We start from the raw sequence: 17,474 nt of genomic DNA, 5'->3' as shown, positions 1-17,474 counted from the left end.
TGCTGTGGCTCAGCAAAAACAGCTTTGGCAAAGAAATTACAGAGTCACTGGGATCTCTTCGAATCTTTAAAGTCCTTTACACCACAGACATAGTTCACTTGCTGCATATTCTAAAATGAGTTATTTGCATTCACCTGGAGAAGACATTTGAGTTTCAGGCCTCTGAGATGGTGCCCTTGTTTCTGTTTGATATATGTTTGCTGGTCAAAATAGATCATGAAAGCGTTTATGTTTTTTTTTTTTTTTTTTTTCCTTTCTAAGCACAACTTCAGTTTGGTTTAGGTGATCTGGTGCATTATTCTAGTGAAGAATAGAGCTTTCTCTTTTGGCAGCACTGCTTGTTCTGTTTCAATATGGCTTCATAAAATAAACTCATGTTTGCTCCACGGATCCATCACTGCTGGATGTTGGAGCAAAACTCCTGCTAGAAGAAACTGTTTGTCTGAGGCCTGAGGCCTCTATGAAATTACAGTAAAAGTTGCTTCTACAGGGTTAGCAGTTCTCAGTTTTGGAGAGCAAGTCCTGGGCAAGGAGAATGAGATGTGGCCTTCTCCACATGAGTTGCCAGAATTCAGGAAGCCACACTGGTCCATTGTGTGGAGCATGCTGGGATGGTCAGACACTGACTTGTGCTGGCCTTGGAGAGCAGAGAGATGGGCTGAGTGTCACCCAAGTTTGGGAAAGGGAGTTTGGATGGGGGAATGGTGGCTCAGCATTGAGCATTTCATGGCTGCCTGCTGGAGAAGCAACAGTTTGTGTCCCTCCCTTGCCCCTCCGACTCAGTGTGCTGCCATCCTCCATTGCCACTATGGTTTTCTGTGATGGGGGGGCAGGAAAGGAGAGAGGAAGAAAGGATGCTGAGTAAGTGTGTCTGAGCTCAGTAGAAGAGGTATGTATTTTATCCTTGGTGATGGTGGGGAGGGCAGGGAAAAAAGCTTGAGAATTTTGTAATGAACTAAATTATGTAGCAAAAAAGAAGATCTCTTCCATTTGAACAGAATAGCACCTTCTTTTATTGATTTTTAAACTGCCCCCCCACCCCCCCAATTCTGCTATTTTGTGCCATTAATGCTAAAATTTACAGAACTCTTTGCCAGCAGTGGATCCGTGCCTAGCTTTTTGTGGTCTAGCTGCTAAATTCCTCATAGTTCTTTTGTATTATTCTTCCCTAAGCAGGAAGACTAGTTTGATTTGGTTTTTTTTAAAATCTTTATTCTGTGTTTAAATTTCTTCTGGCTTAACCCAATTCTGAACATTTAATATGACTTCTGCATCTGCAGGCTTTATCATAAATGCATATTATAACAACCAAAGCAAGTAGGGTAAATCCAATACTTTAGGTGCATTTTATATGGAGCTTTAGCATATTTTTGCATTCAACTAACTCTGGGACTTTTTCATTTCCTTGAAGCCCTGTTCCACCTCTGGGGAAGGTTTTTATTTTACTGTTAATGTAAGATGTGTAGAAAATTTAAGAAATGCACATGGGCATATGGAGAGTTGGATAATACCTCGAGAGACTCTCAAAATGTATTTCCTGCATTTAAAATTGTGCTGTGTAGGTAATACATTAAATACATTAACATTTAGGTGATCTCTGTTTTCCACTTTTAAGAACAGATATGTAGTTTAGTGGACAAATGTTTGGAATTCACTCTTGCAGCTCTTTTCTAGATGGTTCTTCCTTGGAAGGCATGATGTCTGCTTTGAAATTTTGGTGTCATTTTTGTTAAAAGAGAATTCCCAGTAAGAGATACTACTCTGCCTGCAATAATATGATTCTTATTAAACACAGAGAATCAGATCTATATGTATAGTCTGGAAAGAACCAGTGATTGGAAAGCACTGGCCTTTTTGAAACAAATAACCAGTCTTTGCACATGCATTGGTCAAAACCAATAATGTAAGAAAACTCTTATAAATACTTCTCTGTGATGTGTAAGACCATAGATGTATAGAAATACAGATGATACATATATATGTATTTGCAAGATTAGAGCCTGAAAAAGAAAAGACATTCTATTAAAAACCTGAAAGGAAGGTAAAAGTGTATTCTAGTGAAAGAAAATTTCATGATTCTATATAAACTTTGTTTTTTGCAGAGGCAGCAGGATTGTGACTTGCACTTACACAGTCAGCAACTGGAAAAATGCCAGATTCTGAAAGTAATTTGGTGTCTTCGCATGTGGATGTTAAAAATGGTACTTCAGTCTTGAGTGAAATGAAAATTTCAGATGAAAAGAGACCTGTTGAAAAAAGAGCAGTGGCTCAGATTGAGAAGAATGGCTATCCTGACTCGATATACATAAATGCAGCTAAGATTTTTCAGGGCATTCATACTGAAAAGAGTGAGGATAAAATGCAGGTGCGGTATGGTGATAACTCAGAATCTCCCATGATGGCTTTTAAAGATGAGAATTCCAAGCGTGTATCTTATGAACTGGCTTTCAATACTCTAAAATGTAAGTACAAAACTTACCCAAAAATTGCCAATAGAAATGATGCAGCAGGGAAAACATGGAAAACCAAATGTTCAGTGTCTGCCTGACAGCAGAGATCCAGGGAAATTTTTGTGAAGCTTCAGGTGATTAGAGTCACAGATTCACAGAATATTCTGATTTGGAAGGCACCTACAAGAGTCATCAAGAATGGCCCATAAGGGGATTGAATCCACAACCTTGGTGTTACTAGCACTGAGCTTATCTCAGTGTTTCTTTTCATATCCTGATTGTGGATGGATATATACATTTACTAGACTGCTCATATCGCTCAAATATTTAAATATAGCTAAGTGTTACTAGCATTTGTGAAATCAAACATTTAAAGCCTAGTCTTTTTCATGTAAATGAATTACATAGGGTTGTTTCTGTTGGTGATTGAATTTGCCCTCAATTTTCATGCTGTTTAAAATTACAATTTAGTGACTTACTTCCATAGAATCTTGTAGACAGTGGCATAACTTGACAACATTTTCTTCTTTGTACAGATCAAGATCTTCTTGAAGAAATATTGTTAGATAGTCATACTTACCCATGCTACTCAATAGTAAGTGAACATTTCTGTGTTGATGTAATTAGTACCTGTTATGAGGATTCTACAACATTCTTTGAAACAACCTTTGTTGTTTTGAACTACATGACATCCTTAGACTGAAATATTGTTTTTTACATAGTTGTCTAAAGCATCCATCTCCAAAGTCTGTGGTGAGATTCTGTTGCAACTGATTACTGGGAAAGAAGGTGGGAGAGCGAGCCATGAACTTTACTGCAGCGTAGTACTTGCTCAGTGATACTGTCCATGTCCATGTGCTTTCCTTCCCAGCTGTGTCCCCTTGTGAGCAGGGAAAGAAAATGTTTCCTTCCTATCCATGGGAGTTGGAAAACATGGAGTGAATCCCATGATTAATTTCCCGGGCAAATGGTACTGTATACAAATATTGTACTGGCAAAAACTGGTCCAGTTTAGTCTCTCAACATGCTTTCCTGCTTTGACCTGGAAAGAAATGCTAGAGCTGGCAGAATATTCTGCTGTTCCTTCCAGTTTTGTCTTTGATGCCTTTGAAAATTGCAAGATAAACTTGAGCTGTTACTGTTTGTGGAGGTTGATGTGAGCAGGCAAATGATCTAACACATTTATATTTGCCTTGTTTTTGTAAGGAACTAAGACTTTCATACTAGCATCTTGTGTTTGGTGGTATTTCCCTAAAAACTTGAGGTTTCTAACTAATTTTGAGATGAGATTATTTTTGAGAAGGTGAAAATTTTAGAAGGCATAATAATTGTAAGAATTTCATGTAGAGGTAGACAGTAGTAACTTAAGTGCAGTAATTATTATCCTTAAGCAGGAGATGCTTCCTGGTTTAAACATTTAGACAGAGAAAGAAGGTTTTATATATACCCCAAAAGCAGAAGGATTATTATAACTGAGTGTATTGGGTGTTACATATGGAAGGATCCCACAAGAGAGGAATAAAAACTTATAAAATGTATTATTATAAATAAAACTTATTGATAAACAATAAGTTTTTTGTTAGCTTAGCTATTTAACAAACTACTTTATGAAGAGAAAATAATTTCAAAGTTTCAATTCTGATAACATTAGATATTAAGATACACTATTTTATCTGTGTGCATGGAGAATGTTTTAAATTTTGATAATCTACATAACTTAACAGTTTTGTATTTGAGCTTTAAAAAAATCTCATTTAAAAAAGTGTTTTATTAACTCTCCACAAGTAGTTACTTTCATATTCTTGCAAGTAAGCATTTAAGGGTTTTTAATGCCTTTTACATGGGAGACTGCTGTTTGATATGGATCTTTTTGCAGAAATAAGGCATGCTTTGGGTCACTTTCTCTATCCAGTTGCTTTTCTCTTGCAGCCAGATGAGTTAACCAGTTTGCTTGTTGTGATGCTTTATGACCTACAAGACCGAAAGTTTAGAAAACGAAAGATTTTTGCTGAAGAGGAACTTGTAGCAGAAGTTCAGGAAATAGGGAATTATTTATACAGGTATATGTGCAAAGAGCTATTTTTTGTTGATAGAGATTAGCAAAAATGAAGATTTGTATAATCAGTGCCTTTTAAAGGTAATTATTAAACATGTCTTTCACCTTAAAATTTTGTGGACTTTTTTTTTTTTTTAATGAGAGCCTAGTTTGGAGGCAAACATTCATATTTATACAGTTATGAATAATACAGATAAGAAACCATCCTTATATTGTGGATTATTTTTCAGGCATCTTATTTTGGCATTGTTGAAACTTTCATACAATCTAGGAAGGAAGTTAAAAATTCAGTAAATATTCATAAATGCAAGTGTGATTGAGCCAAAAGGTCATGGAATGGAATAACATTTGTCTATTTAGCAGTACTTCTACTATGAAACTTTGTTAAATATTTATTATTTTAAATAATTAGAACAGTAACCAGAATACATAAACATTTTAATATTTATTATCTCTTCAATCAGTCAGTTGATTAACTCAAAAGGCATTTATTAGACAAAATTGTTTTGCTGCTGGATTTAGAATAAACCAAAAAGTTCATGAATCTCTAAAGTGCAACGTATTTCTGGAGGACAGTAAGTAAGATATCTGAAGTAGTTCACCAGCAATTTTTATTTATTTTGAATTATCATGTATCAGGAGTATGCATGAAGCTTGTGGGAAGAAAAGACTGGAAATATTTTCTCAGACATTTTCATGTAATAAAATCTGGTTGCCATCATACTTGTATTGTTTCTGTACACATTTAGGGGCCAGCTTTCATCAAATGCTCATTCTGCATATAGGTACATTTTCAAACATGGAAATGAATCTGATGGCTGTATTCCACAAATTGCAGTTCCAAAACATACTGAGATTTTTTTTTCAGCTGTCTGAGAAAATGGATGTATTCGAGAACCACCTGTTATAATTTCTGTCCTGCCTGATTTAAATAAAATAATCTTAGCTATTGACTACCACCTTGCATCTGCTGTTGTCTGGGGCAGAAAACATTCTGTAATTGTATTTTCTGTTGCAGCTTGCAGAAGAAGGTGTCCCTTTTGGATTTGGTTTCTGAGCAAGATGGTAGTGTAACAGAAATGTTGCATGCTAACAGCTGATGAAAACATTAATAAAACTTACTAAACTTGTGACTTTTTTTATAGCTATAGGACCAAACTGGCAGCTGCACTAGCACGATGTCGCATCAAATATGATGCTCTTTCAATTGAATACTTTGTACCAGAAACCGTATGCAAGCAGGAACAAAGGGCTTCTACTTTACCTCTCTGGTTTTGGGTAAACACACTTAAAATCAGGTGAGGTCTTTAAAGTATCCTCTGATATTGATGTTTTTGCATATGAAGTGATATAGTTTGCTACATACTTGTTCTAAAATTTCCAGGTTTCTATATTTTTACCAGTAATTAAAAGTTCTTACAGGAAACTCTGCTTTGTCCACTGCCATTGTGTTATATTTTTTGGTAGTTTTTATAGATTGCAGAAGTGGTATTTATACACTGTTTTGAAACAGTTCTTCTTAGTAGTCTGTTGCTTGTGTGGGTCTTTCACCAAATAAATGAGGAAATAAAGTTAGAAAAAAATATGGGTGAGTTAACTTGGTGACAAAAAATAAGAGAAAATGTCTTTAAAAGCAGGTGTATTAGTATAAACCATAATCTTGGCAAAGGGTGTTAAGACACAATATTAAACCTGCTGTTTATTCTGTAAGGATAGTGTAAACCTGAAATTGAAATACACTTTAAAAAATCCTTATATTCTGTAGGGTACTATATATATAAAACTGGTGTTCCCAGTTCTGTACTAACTGATACATGAGCCATACCACATTATCCTGTTATCTGTTTTGTTAGACAGTTAATCCATTTTATAACATTTTCAAGAATTTTGTTTTACTGCTCTTCTTGGACCAATGTTCAGTGCTTAGGTTGTAGGCTCTTCAAGATAATGTATCTTACTTTGGGTGTGACTTTAGAACCCTTAAACAGGAAATAAATAAAAATTGTTCCATTCATTCCATGTTTAAGGTACTGTATAAACTTACAGCACTGTCTGAAATAGCATTTCAACAAACATCTCATCCTATGATTATGCCTTTAAATATTTATGATATTTAAATTGCTAACCTCAGCAGTTGTGCCTTTATTACATTTACACAAGGATTCTTTCAGTATCAGCTGTTAAAATTATTGGTGAGTTGGGCTTGATTGAAAGCAATTGAAAGAACTAAAACATTACAGCCCTGAATTTCCTACATTGTCTCCTGAGCGCATGGACATTTCTGTTTTGATGCTTTGAATCATACCTCTTTTTAACTTAACTGTATCAGACTTATTAACTTAATTGTTTCAAAACAGAACTTAATGCCTAAAGTAGAGTAAGTTTTCCTCCTGCATTAGACAGTATGCATTTTATACCTATATATATATGCATATGTATACACACACAATAACAGAAGTAAAAAATTCTTATAATCAATGTAAATTATGTTGCTTAAGTAACTCTTGTATATTTAATGGTCAGAGTTGTATGTTAACAGCCTTGAAGATGTTATCAATGATTTGGAGATGAAGGGATTCACAAAAGTTGAATCCGTGTCAGACTTTGACCATTACACGTACGCTGTGGACCAACATTGCCATGATGTATTGGTTTTTCCTTCCTCTCTTAAAGAAGAACTGCTTAATTTAGATCTTTTTGCAGATTGCAAACTCTTACTGCAGGTAAGTTGATGTTCAGCCTTGAGTCAGATGATCTGCAAATCGAAATAATTGCTTTGCATTGGAAAGAGGTTGTGTATTGTGTGACTATTTGATTAAATCAGTCAGGCAGCAACAAACTCTCATAAGGCTTTGGACATTTGTAATAATTAGATTACAGACTGATCCACTTACTAAATTTAGCATACAAATGTCAATGCTTATAATTGATAGTTACAATTAAGTTAGTAGATTTAAAAAATTTAATCCTAGACGTGGTCAAAAGAGGCAGTCTCACCTCTGAAAATGTGAGAAAAGTTTCAATATAGCTCAATATGCTTTCCCCCACTTAGGAGATAGTGGTATGCTATGGTAATATTTCAAATTCATGTTTGTGTTGGAATGATCACACTTTGCAGTGTAGTTCCTTGATCTCCATAACACCACTGGTTTTTTTCCTGACTTGCCATCATTAGACTCCTCAGCAAAGTTTGATGGGAGGTTTCTGTTCTAGAGTAGTGGTTTGCAGTAACCATGCAACAACACAACCATGAATTATCTGAACTGTCTGATGATTCCTGAATGCCTAGCAGAAACATTTCAACCAACATTTTCATTAGCTCTCTGGAAACTTTAGCCTCAAAATTTATTGCTCAACTTAAAATTGACTCAGTATTCCACTTCAGTTTGTTGGTTTTAAATAGAACACTTACAGAAAAGAACTACAGATGAGAGCCCTGTAGGTAAAGGGAACAAATTCTGAGTGTAACTACTTAAAGGTATTCAAAATGAGTAAATAAAACCATCAAAACCTCCATCTCTGGTGGGCTGGTGCTTGAGTGCTGTGTGTACATAGAAAATGCTGTGAACTTAAAAGCTTAGCACTTTCTTTTTCCCTTTCCATTTATCATCATTTTGTCAGGTTTGGTGCAAGACCTGGTATCTATGGTCAGTATCTTCACTCCTTGCCTTTCTAAGTAATTTGATAAAGTTTTCTCTTAATCTTCAGTGGTTGAAGAGCATTTACTTTTTGTGGAGCTGTCCCCTGTATTTTCTGCATTCCCATCTGCCTCTCTGTTATTCAAATTTCAGCAAAATCTTGGTCTTTGATCTACAAGAGAAACATTTCTCCTGTAATTATCATCAAGAGCTATGTGAATAATTTTGCCTTTCTCTGTGAAGCTGCCTCAGAGGGTGAATTCTGCCTGAATTGTGGCCTATGTTTGTCTTTCTGAAACAAGCTGTTGCTAGGAGCTCCTCCTTATGGGGATGATATGCACTTTACTTTCACCTATAGATATTATACCTTTTAATGTATTCTTTAGAATTAAGTTATTTAAATTTATTGAGTGACTGCTTGGTTTTGTAATTTATTTAATTCTGTATTAGCAGATATCCTTGATTAGTTTTTTTCCTCCCTTCTTTTCCATTTGCTATGAAAACAATGAAATACTTTCCTAATTTTGAAAAGAAGGTTGGCATTAATAGAAACCAAGATAGTTGATCATACTTAATTTTTGTGTCATTGTTTTGTAGGATAAGTCTCGCAGCCTTGCTGTACACGCTGCACAGGCGCTGTTGAGTGAAGGTGGTGACATTATAGTGGCTCACATAGGTTCCCATCTGACCATTGCCCACATGTCAGTGCTGGCAAATCAGAGCAGATCCCAAATTTTTGCTTGTGGTGTGAAATCTCTGTCAAAAGAGGAAGAACTGAGCAACAGTTTCAGTCACATGGGATGTGAAAGTAGGTGCTGCAACAGTTGGTATTCCAAAAGTATTGTAATACAGATGTTTGTGCTATCTGTAAATAGGGACTCATTCTATCAGAATTCAAATATTCCTTCTTTGTAGGCTTGGGTGTGGCAGTAACAATGTTTTTGTTACAAGATGACCTGATAGCTCTTCAGCTACAGTCAAGTTAATTGCAGTCTACCCATATGATAGTTCAAGCCCCTGAAATATTGATGATTTTTTCCATAGAAGTAGCATCTACATAGCAACTGGTGTAGGTGGTAGCAGAGAACTTTTGGTGTTTTGGCTGTTGCTTTCAGTCTGATTTCCAGTTGTCTGAGAATGTTAATCCAAAACACATGCACTTGTCCAGCTTACCTGGAGGACACTATCAGGACAGAATGCAGCAAGACTGCAACCCCATTAACTGCCTTTTCAGTGGAAGATGCAGCCCTTTGATCTGTTTGAGATCCATAGGCCACACTTTGGAGGATCTGAATCTAGCAGGTTTCCAGCACTGTTGAATTCCATGTAATACCACAGTCTCTTCACCTCCATCACCTGTAGGCAGGCTTGCTTGCAGTTGAGTTTTTCCTGTTTTTTAGATATTCAGTTGTTACATGAAGACTTTACTGAGCTTGAACCAAAAGACTCGAGACTTGATAAGGCAAAAGTTATTTTGCTGCTACCACAATGCTCTGGACTGGGTGCTGGCAATCCAATGGACTTTATTTTAAGTGAACACAGAGGTAACTCTTGATACAATATCTAGCTATGTTTTCTGGTAGAAATAGATGCAAGTATTGTGGTCTAGACAGTATAGGTGCTTAAGTAAATTATATAAATTTATTAAAGAAACCTTCCTTAATGACTATATAACATATAAATTAACTTGCTTAATTCTGTGACTTCTTCAGGTTGATAGTATGAAAGTTTGAGGGTGATTCTGGGAAGCAGAGTTTGTATAGCTTTTTTTTTAAATAAAAAGTCTAGACAGAAAATTTATGTCAAGATATATAATTTTCTATTTGATTATATTCCTTATCCTGTTTGTGTAAGTCCTTTCACTGTACAATTTTTGTAATAAGCAAGTAAGAGGCACCAGTAATTATTGCTAAAGAAGTAAAGCAAATAAATCATGTGCTCCTTGGTATTCTAATTTGTAAAACCTACCTTCCCACTGCATCAGTAACAACCAGGCCTGCTTCTGCAAACAACTGAATTTTCAGACACTAATATAAATTGCAAGACTAAATTTACTATGCTCTGCTTTTAGATCCAGGATTGCTACGAGACCTTTTCCAGGGATTTGTGTCTGAGGATAAACTCAGAATTCTTGCTGAGAGGCATCTTAATGAGTTGATTCATGCACTGAAATGTAAGTGTGCTAGTTTCCCAGTTTCTGGGAAGATTTTGCACTATCAATTCCATTGTATTATCACCAGTTTTAATATAGTTAAAAATATACCAATTACTCTATTAATTAACAATAAGCATGTAACCCAATCCCCTGAATAATGATTTCCTCCAGTCTAACGTGTTTGTGTGTCCTAGTGTCCACCAGACATTAATACAATAGTCTTCAGTACTGTGTAGAGAACTGGCTTATGGCTTAGTTACACTCTGCTTTGGAAATTCTGCAAATGTAGTCTCCCCATATCTGCATGCTGCCACTTTTTTCCCCTCTCCTTTGGTAGCTGTGTGAAAAGACTGGAGACACTTTGACTTTGTGCTGAAATCTGAAAATATTTGAAAATATTTTAATTATGTAAAAACACTAGAGATCAGGAGGTAAAAGTGACATAATTTTTATTATGCTTTTAATCCTTACCAAACCACTGTCTGTATGAAGAATCTGAAGAGTAAAAAAGTTGTGTTTTGTTTTGTAGTTAAAAAAGTACAAGCTATTGTTTACTGCACTTGTTCAGTTTACCCAGAAGAAAATGAACTTGTAGTGCAAAAAGCACTGGAATCTGAAGTGGAGGGAGATAAAGTACGACGATATAGGTACAGAATGAGTAGTTTTATCTGTGGAAAACTTAAAGTATGACTTTAAATTGTATCATAATTCTTATCCTAGACTGATAAGTATCTTGCATGAAGTTAAAATAGCTTTTGCTGCCTGTCATGCCATTCTTTCTGTTTATGAGATTACTTAGCAGTATTCAATTGACTTTCTCATCTAATATTTTTGTTCATCTGAAATTAAGATTGGAGGAAAGCATAACATTTTTCAGATAGAGCTATTACCGTTATTGTATTAGTATTCAGAGAAGGAAACTAACTTGCTAGCATGCTCTCCACTTCTGATGTAAAATAATAAATTTCAAAGGAAAAATTAAATCTTAAATTGTAAGAATAATACAGAAGAATAAGATCTCTTTGCTGTAGGATTGCTCATTATTCAGATGAATGACTTCTGGGAAGAACAGGTTACAGTAAGAGATCATCCTGTGCAATCATGGCAAATACAAATATATATGAAAAAAGTATATATGCTGTATACTTTGTATGTCATTATAACCTGTTATCCTGACAGCCATTTATAGCCTCTTGCTTGTGTTTTCCTTTGGAATTTGAAATTTTCTGGAGTCTGTCTTGACCTCTGTGCAGCTGTTACTCTGTAGGGAGAAGTTGGGAGACCTTGGAATGTAATGGTCTCTAAATTATTGAACATAAATAATATGTAAATTCATAACATAAAAAATAATTTTTATTAAAAAAAAAGAAAGTTCCTGGAGCCTTAATTATTTTTTTTGAAAACCCCCCTTGTGTAAAACACCTCCCCTCCCCACAAAGCCAACCCAAAATCTGTTGACTGCTTTGCAGAAGCATTATAAATGCTGTCAAACCACCAAATCATATTACACTTATAAAAATGCAATCTTGGATGGTAAGAAAAGGACAAGAAAATTATGTTAGGTTTTTTTCAGACATGAGCAAATTTCTGACTGAAGATTGACTGAGCTGCATAAACGACAATTTCAGATTCAGTTCCTCCTTCACTGTCATGCAGTGTCTTGGATGTTTCATCATAGTCCTTGCTGCAGTAAAGCTGCTGGTAACCAGCATGAACAGAGCAGTAATGGAACACCATAAATAAAATATACAGAGTGATTATGCTTAAGATGAACGTTCAAGCCATTTAAGATGCATGTACTACTTAAAAAAATTCCTTTTACTCTTTTCTTAGAATTAGAAAACTTATTTGACTAAGTGCAGTATAGAATAAAAGGCTGTTGCAGAGTTACTAGCCCCTAAGTTCACAGTAGTATCTTTGAGAGACAAATCATAATCAAATGTTGTATGATCATTAAAGATCTACTCAATATTAATTCCCTTTTCCAAGAAAATTGAGGGCTTTCAGAAAACTCTTACAACAATTTTGCTTAACTTTTGGAATTACTCTGCAGTACAAAAGTAGTGCCCAAACAAAATAAGGTTCTGTTGGAGTCTGGGGTCACACAGCTGGTCTTAGGTCTGTGCAGTTTTAAGGGTGATTTCAGACATGTTTGCACTGGTTAAGCTGAACTTACCTTCAGGATATGACAGTTTACAGCAACAGCTTTACCTAAAGACAGGGTACACATGAAAAACAGGTGTGTATAGAGAGTAGTCTAAACCACTTGTGCATTTCACTTTGGCCTATCAAATTTGAATTAATTTCTGCATCATTTTTCAAGGTCATTGAAGGGATTCCTGGCAAACAGTAACTTGTATACATCAATAAAAGATAACCACTGGTTTTTTTTTTTTTTTTTTTTCCATTGAATAAGCTGATCTAAAATAAAAAATCTGTGTCATAAGATGCAAGTTTTATTTAGTAATGCGAGGAGGATGTGAGCTTTGTAGACTGTTTTATCAAGTTCCAAGGGACATAGGAAAAAATCCATGTCGTGGTGAGAACTTGGAAACAAACAGTTTTGCAGACTTCCCATTAAAAGCAAACTAGCCAGCCAAATGAGGATATTGCTTTTAAATATTAAATACATCTCTCTGTAACCATCTCTCTTTGAATAAAGCTCTGCCACAAGAGGGTTAGTGGAGCATTAAGGAGTAGGACTCTAGCTTACAGTAAAGAGGAGGGGGTTATAATTATAAAAATACATTTTAATACTGTTTTTCTGTACTGAGACAGCTTAGTACTAGTCTGCCAGCCTTACAAGCCAAGTCCTTGAGACTGTTTTATAACAATCAGGCATTTCTGGAATACAAGGAGAACAGTAGAAGAGGTTCGTTCTTCCCTCCCCACTGATGCACTGAAAAACTGTAAAATTGGAGAAAAAAGGCCTCAATTAGAACAAATAGCAGATTTTCCCAACCTAAGATTTTTAGCTTAGATAGATATTTATTAATTATTATTATCTGGTGATTAATATATTTAATAATTGTTGAAAAAAAGAAATTACTAAAAAAATGAAAAAACCCCACTTAATTCTAAAAAGGTGAATTCTCATGCCTTTCTTGAATTGCAGTTTTTTAAAATTATGATAAAACTATGTTATTGAAAGACATAATTTTAAAATTCATTTAAATTTATCCTTTTTTATTTCCTTTTATATACTTAAATATTATTTTCTGGTCTTCTATTTCTTTTTTACAGACTTATTCCTTCTGTTTTTTCTACTTGCTCCAATTCAGAGTCTTCCACTGAAATGTTTTTCAAAATAGAGCCATCAGAAATTTCCAGTGGCTGTTTCCTAGCTGTTCTACAGAAAGAGGTAAGCTATGAAAATAAACATTCAAAATCACTTCACAGAAGATGAGTATTGCAGTTTTCCACAGAAGAATAAACAAAACAGAACATTTGAAATAAAATTCCTGGCTGCTCTTTAGTTGTCTTAAGACTGAAAGACAGGTGAGCAGTTGAAATGTGCCACTTCTGGAGTTTTATGCTGAGCACAGATTTGAAAAATGTGCCTGTTCTTCTGGAGCTGTTCGTGATCAGAGTAGGCCTTTGATCCAAATTAGTGCCAGCAACATCTAGAGGAAATATATTGCTGCTATCACACCTTGGAATGAAATACACAGCTTGATTAGACTTATGATAAAATGGTGTCTAGTAAATGTATTTTTTACATTTGCCACCAAGATTTTTCAGTATCCAAGCAGCCAAAATCTTAATCCCTATGGGTGACACTATTATAATTTGAATAAAATAAGTATGAATATGTTTCCTTCCCAAACTAAGGCATATGCAAATCTGGCTTGAAAGACTGGGGGCTTTTGCTGAGTAAACGGAAAAGTCTTGGCATGATTCCTAAGGAAAGGCCTTAAAGGGCTAGTTTGCATCTCTGAGCATCAACATTTTCCTCTGGTCTCTAAGAAAAATACACAATATTTCCACCAAAAGTGGAAGGGCTGTGGGGAAGAACTAATCAGAATTTCATTGCAAATTAAAGATAAAGAGATCGAGGAGATTGAGATTAGTTATTTGTACCATTTTCTGTCATACTGTGATTACAGTGCTTGAAAGAATCTGGCCTCTTGGGGGAAGTTAGATTTTATTAAGAGTAAGAGAATTACATATGAAAAGCCTTTCAAGGTACCTATTATTGACCTCTTTCTCTACAATATTAAATATTTTTAACTTGGTTTGAGCTTTAGTTAATAATTTTTGTTATTGCTGGCAGGGCTTACACAGAGCCAAAGTCTTTTCTTCTTTTCATACTGCCACATTCCTGAGGGGACTGGGGGTGTGTGGGAGGCTGGGAGGGGAGACACAGGCAGGACAGGTGACCCAAACTGACCAAAGGGATATTCCAGACCGTGTGACATCATGCTCAGTGTATAAAGTGGGGGGAAGGAGGAAGAAGGGAGGACATTTTCAGTTATGGCACTTGTCTTCCTAGGGAACCACAGTCTTTATCTTAACCCAGGAGTTCCCTAGCTTTACTCTTCCAGTTCCTTCCCTGATCCTGCTGGTGAGGGAGCGAGCAGGTGGCTGTGTGGGGTTTGGCAACCAGCTGGGGTTAAACACAAATCAGACACACATTACAGAGCCCAGAATTGAGTTTCTCCTCTTTGGGTCAGTAGAGAGGAAAGCCTCTGAAGAGCAAATGCTCCAGTACCTCTTTACACAAGTCAAGTTCTTAATTTTGTGAATAAATAGTTGGGTTAGCATTTATCACACGTGACTTAAGTCCTTCTGCTAGATTCTGCTGTCATTTTTTCATGGAATAAATTCTGAGTAGCTCAGTATTGTGGCTTAGATTCATTGTTGTTTCCTGTGAAATTTTCAGAAAGATACTTCTAAAAAAGCGCCTGCTAAAGACATTTTGGATTCTGCTGCAGTAGAAGATCTACTAGATGGCATCACTGAAGAAAAACCAAAAGAAGAGGTGAAAAAGCAGAAAGTAAAACGTAAACGTAAGGTTACTGCTAGTAAGCCAAAAGCTGCAAAGCTCCTTCCCCGCCAAACTGCAGCTAATGTTAAGACTGAAGTTCCTGTGCCTAAAGCAGCCACTAAGATACCAGAACAGCATGAGTACCACACAAAAACACCCACTGACATACAAGAAAAGCGTGCGTCCCGAAAAAAAGCAGCCAGTAACTCACCACAGAAGACTGCACACAGGAAAAAAGCAGCCAATAACACACCACAGAAGACTGTGCACGGGAAAAAAGCATCCAGTAACACATCACAGAAGACTGTGAACCAAAAAAAACCAGCCAGTAACTCACCACAGAAGAAAGTGCACCGAACAAAAGCAGCCAGTAACACATAACAAAAGAATGTGCACTGAACAAAAGCAGCCAGTAAAATACCACAGGGGAATGTGCACTGGAAACAAGTAGTAACATACACCTAAAGAAGGAGCACTGAACAAAAGCAAGCACTAACATATCCATGTCTAAAGCAGTCAGTAACACACAGCAAAAGAACGTGCCCCCAACAGACAGCCGTGTTGAGCTGAAGAAATCTGTGAACCCTGATTCACACACAGCCCCACTGAACGTGCCAAAGCCCACACCTGTCACTTCTGGGCAAGGCCTGAGAGACAAACACCTGTTCAAATGGCTCGTGCAGAACAGAACAGGGTTGTACTTAAGCCCTGGACAATCACTTTGCCTCCACTAATAACACCATATGAAACAAACTCAGGGTATCAACTTAACATTGCTTTCATGGCCAGACTGGAGCACAGGCTCCAAGTGGTTGGATATTTCCACCACCTTGGTCAAAAATGGTCAAGCAAACTTTAAGACTCAGCCCTCCCTTTGTAAAGAAGGTAAAGATTTCTGTATATTAATCAATACTCTTATATTGCAGTATATCTTTATGCAAGGATAATCTGGCCTTGGGAAAGATATAAGCTATTTATGTAGAAACATCCATGTTAGACAGTAACTTTTAATCCAGTAATCTCAGTTCAAAGTGAATGGAGCTCAGCTGCCTAAGACTGATAGACTGTTGGGGGTAGTGAGGTCAAAAAATGATAGCCTCTTGCTATACACTTTAAAGTGACTAGTTAAATCATACACCTAACTCCCCACTGTCATCTAAACCTGTACAAGTAATCAGTTTTGAATTGATGTCTCAAAGTGAGACTGAATTTTTTAAAGTGGCTTTTCTTTACAAGTGCTAGATACCATTTTTGTGAGTTTCCACTTAAGACTGGATGGAAAATAAGCCTTGTATTTTTAAAACTAGATGTGAACTTTCATACAGGAAACTGGCCAAGTACATTAAAGCCCATGCATAGGCTTTCTAGTATATGTTCTCTTGGTTTCTTCTTAAATGTACATTGAGATACTAATAGTGAACTTTAGATCAAATATTCTCATGCTAAAAGCCCTGAATTGTCATCATAGTGTCACATCAGACTATGTCATGGTTCATAGCTGCTTTTCATCAATTTCTTAACATAAAGAAAAACAGTTCTTAGTTGAAAAGAGCTGCTACTGTCAAAGTAACATTTTTATAAATGTTACCACTAGTCAGCTGAATAATGACTGGACAGAGTAGCTGCCTGTCTTTGGAAACAGCTGTGGGCTTCTAAGCTGCTCGCCTTTGCTAGCAAAGATTAACTGTATAATACCTACAGTTGTTTTGTAATATGAGTAGAGGATAAAGGGAGGCACAGAGATACTTTTAACAATAAATCTGATTTGTATTTAGAACTTGTAAAAATGAAATAGACAGCACAGCAATACAGAAAGGCAAAGGTAGCAGAAATTTTCCTCTAGGGAACCATTTCAGATACTTTGCAAGAGTGTTGCCAGGAGCATCACCAATATAGTGTGGAACTTAACCACATATGACATATGGGTCTGGATTTAGACCCACCCACAGAAAATGTTGTAACATCTCTATTTTGTCTTTACCCACACCAGTCAGTGTCACTGGATCAGCAGTACATTTTTTAAGAAAAGATGTGAATGATATTACACCAGCAGTGCAGACAGCTGGTTCTTGTTCATCTGATAAATATAATTGCTTCACTGAATCAGTGAAAATTTCTTTTAGCATTTTAATCTAAGCCAGCTGTCCTGTACAAAGACATCCCTCACCTTCTGCATATTCCTGTGAGC

At 36.1% G+C, this 17,474-nt stretch overlaps 1 protein-coding gene across 1 annotated transcript; it reads left to right on the top strand.

The window, feature by feature from the left end:
* Positions 1-2,149: 2,149 nt before the first annotated feature.
* On the top strand, positions 2,150-17,044 carry NSUN7 (NOP2/Sun RNA methyltransferase family member 7). Its single transcript, XM_056489510.1, has 11 exons — positions 2,150-2,462; positions 2,987-3,045; positions 4,380-4,510; positions 5,652-5,804; positions 7,046-7,229; positions 8,742-8,952; positions 9,545-9,688; positions 10,216-10,317; positions 10,829-10,946; positions 13,543-13,660; positions 15,182-17,044. Exons 1-11 carry the CDS (start codon positions 2,150-2,152, stop codon positions 15,665-15,667), a joined length of 2,019 nt encoding a protein of 672 aa, XP_056345485.1. The 3' UTR covers positions 15,668-17,044.
* Positions 17,045-17,474: the final 430 nt, after the last annotated feature.

Source organism: Oenanthe melanoleuca, chromosome 4, assembly GCF_029582105.1.
Source record: "Oenanthe melanoleuca isolate GR-GAL-2019-014 chromosome 4, OMel1.0, whole genome shotgun sequence".
Lineage (NCBI taxonomy): Eukaryota > Metazoa > Chordata > Aves > Passeriformes > Muscicapidae > Oenanthe > Oenanthe melanoleuca.
This window is presented reverse-complemented; position numbering and strand designations above follow the sequence as displayed.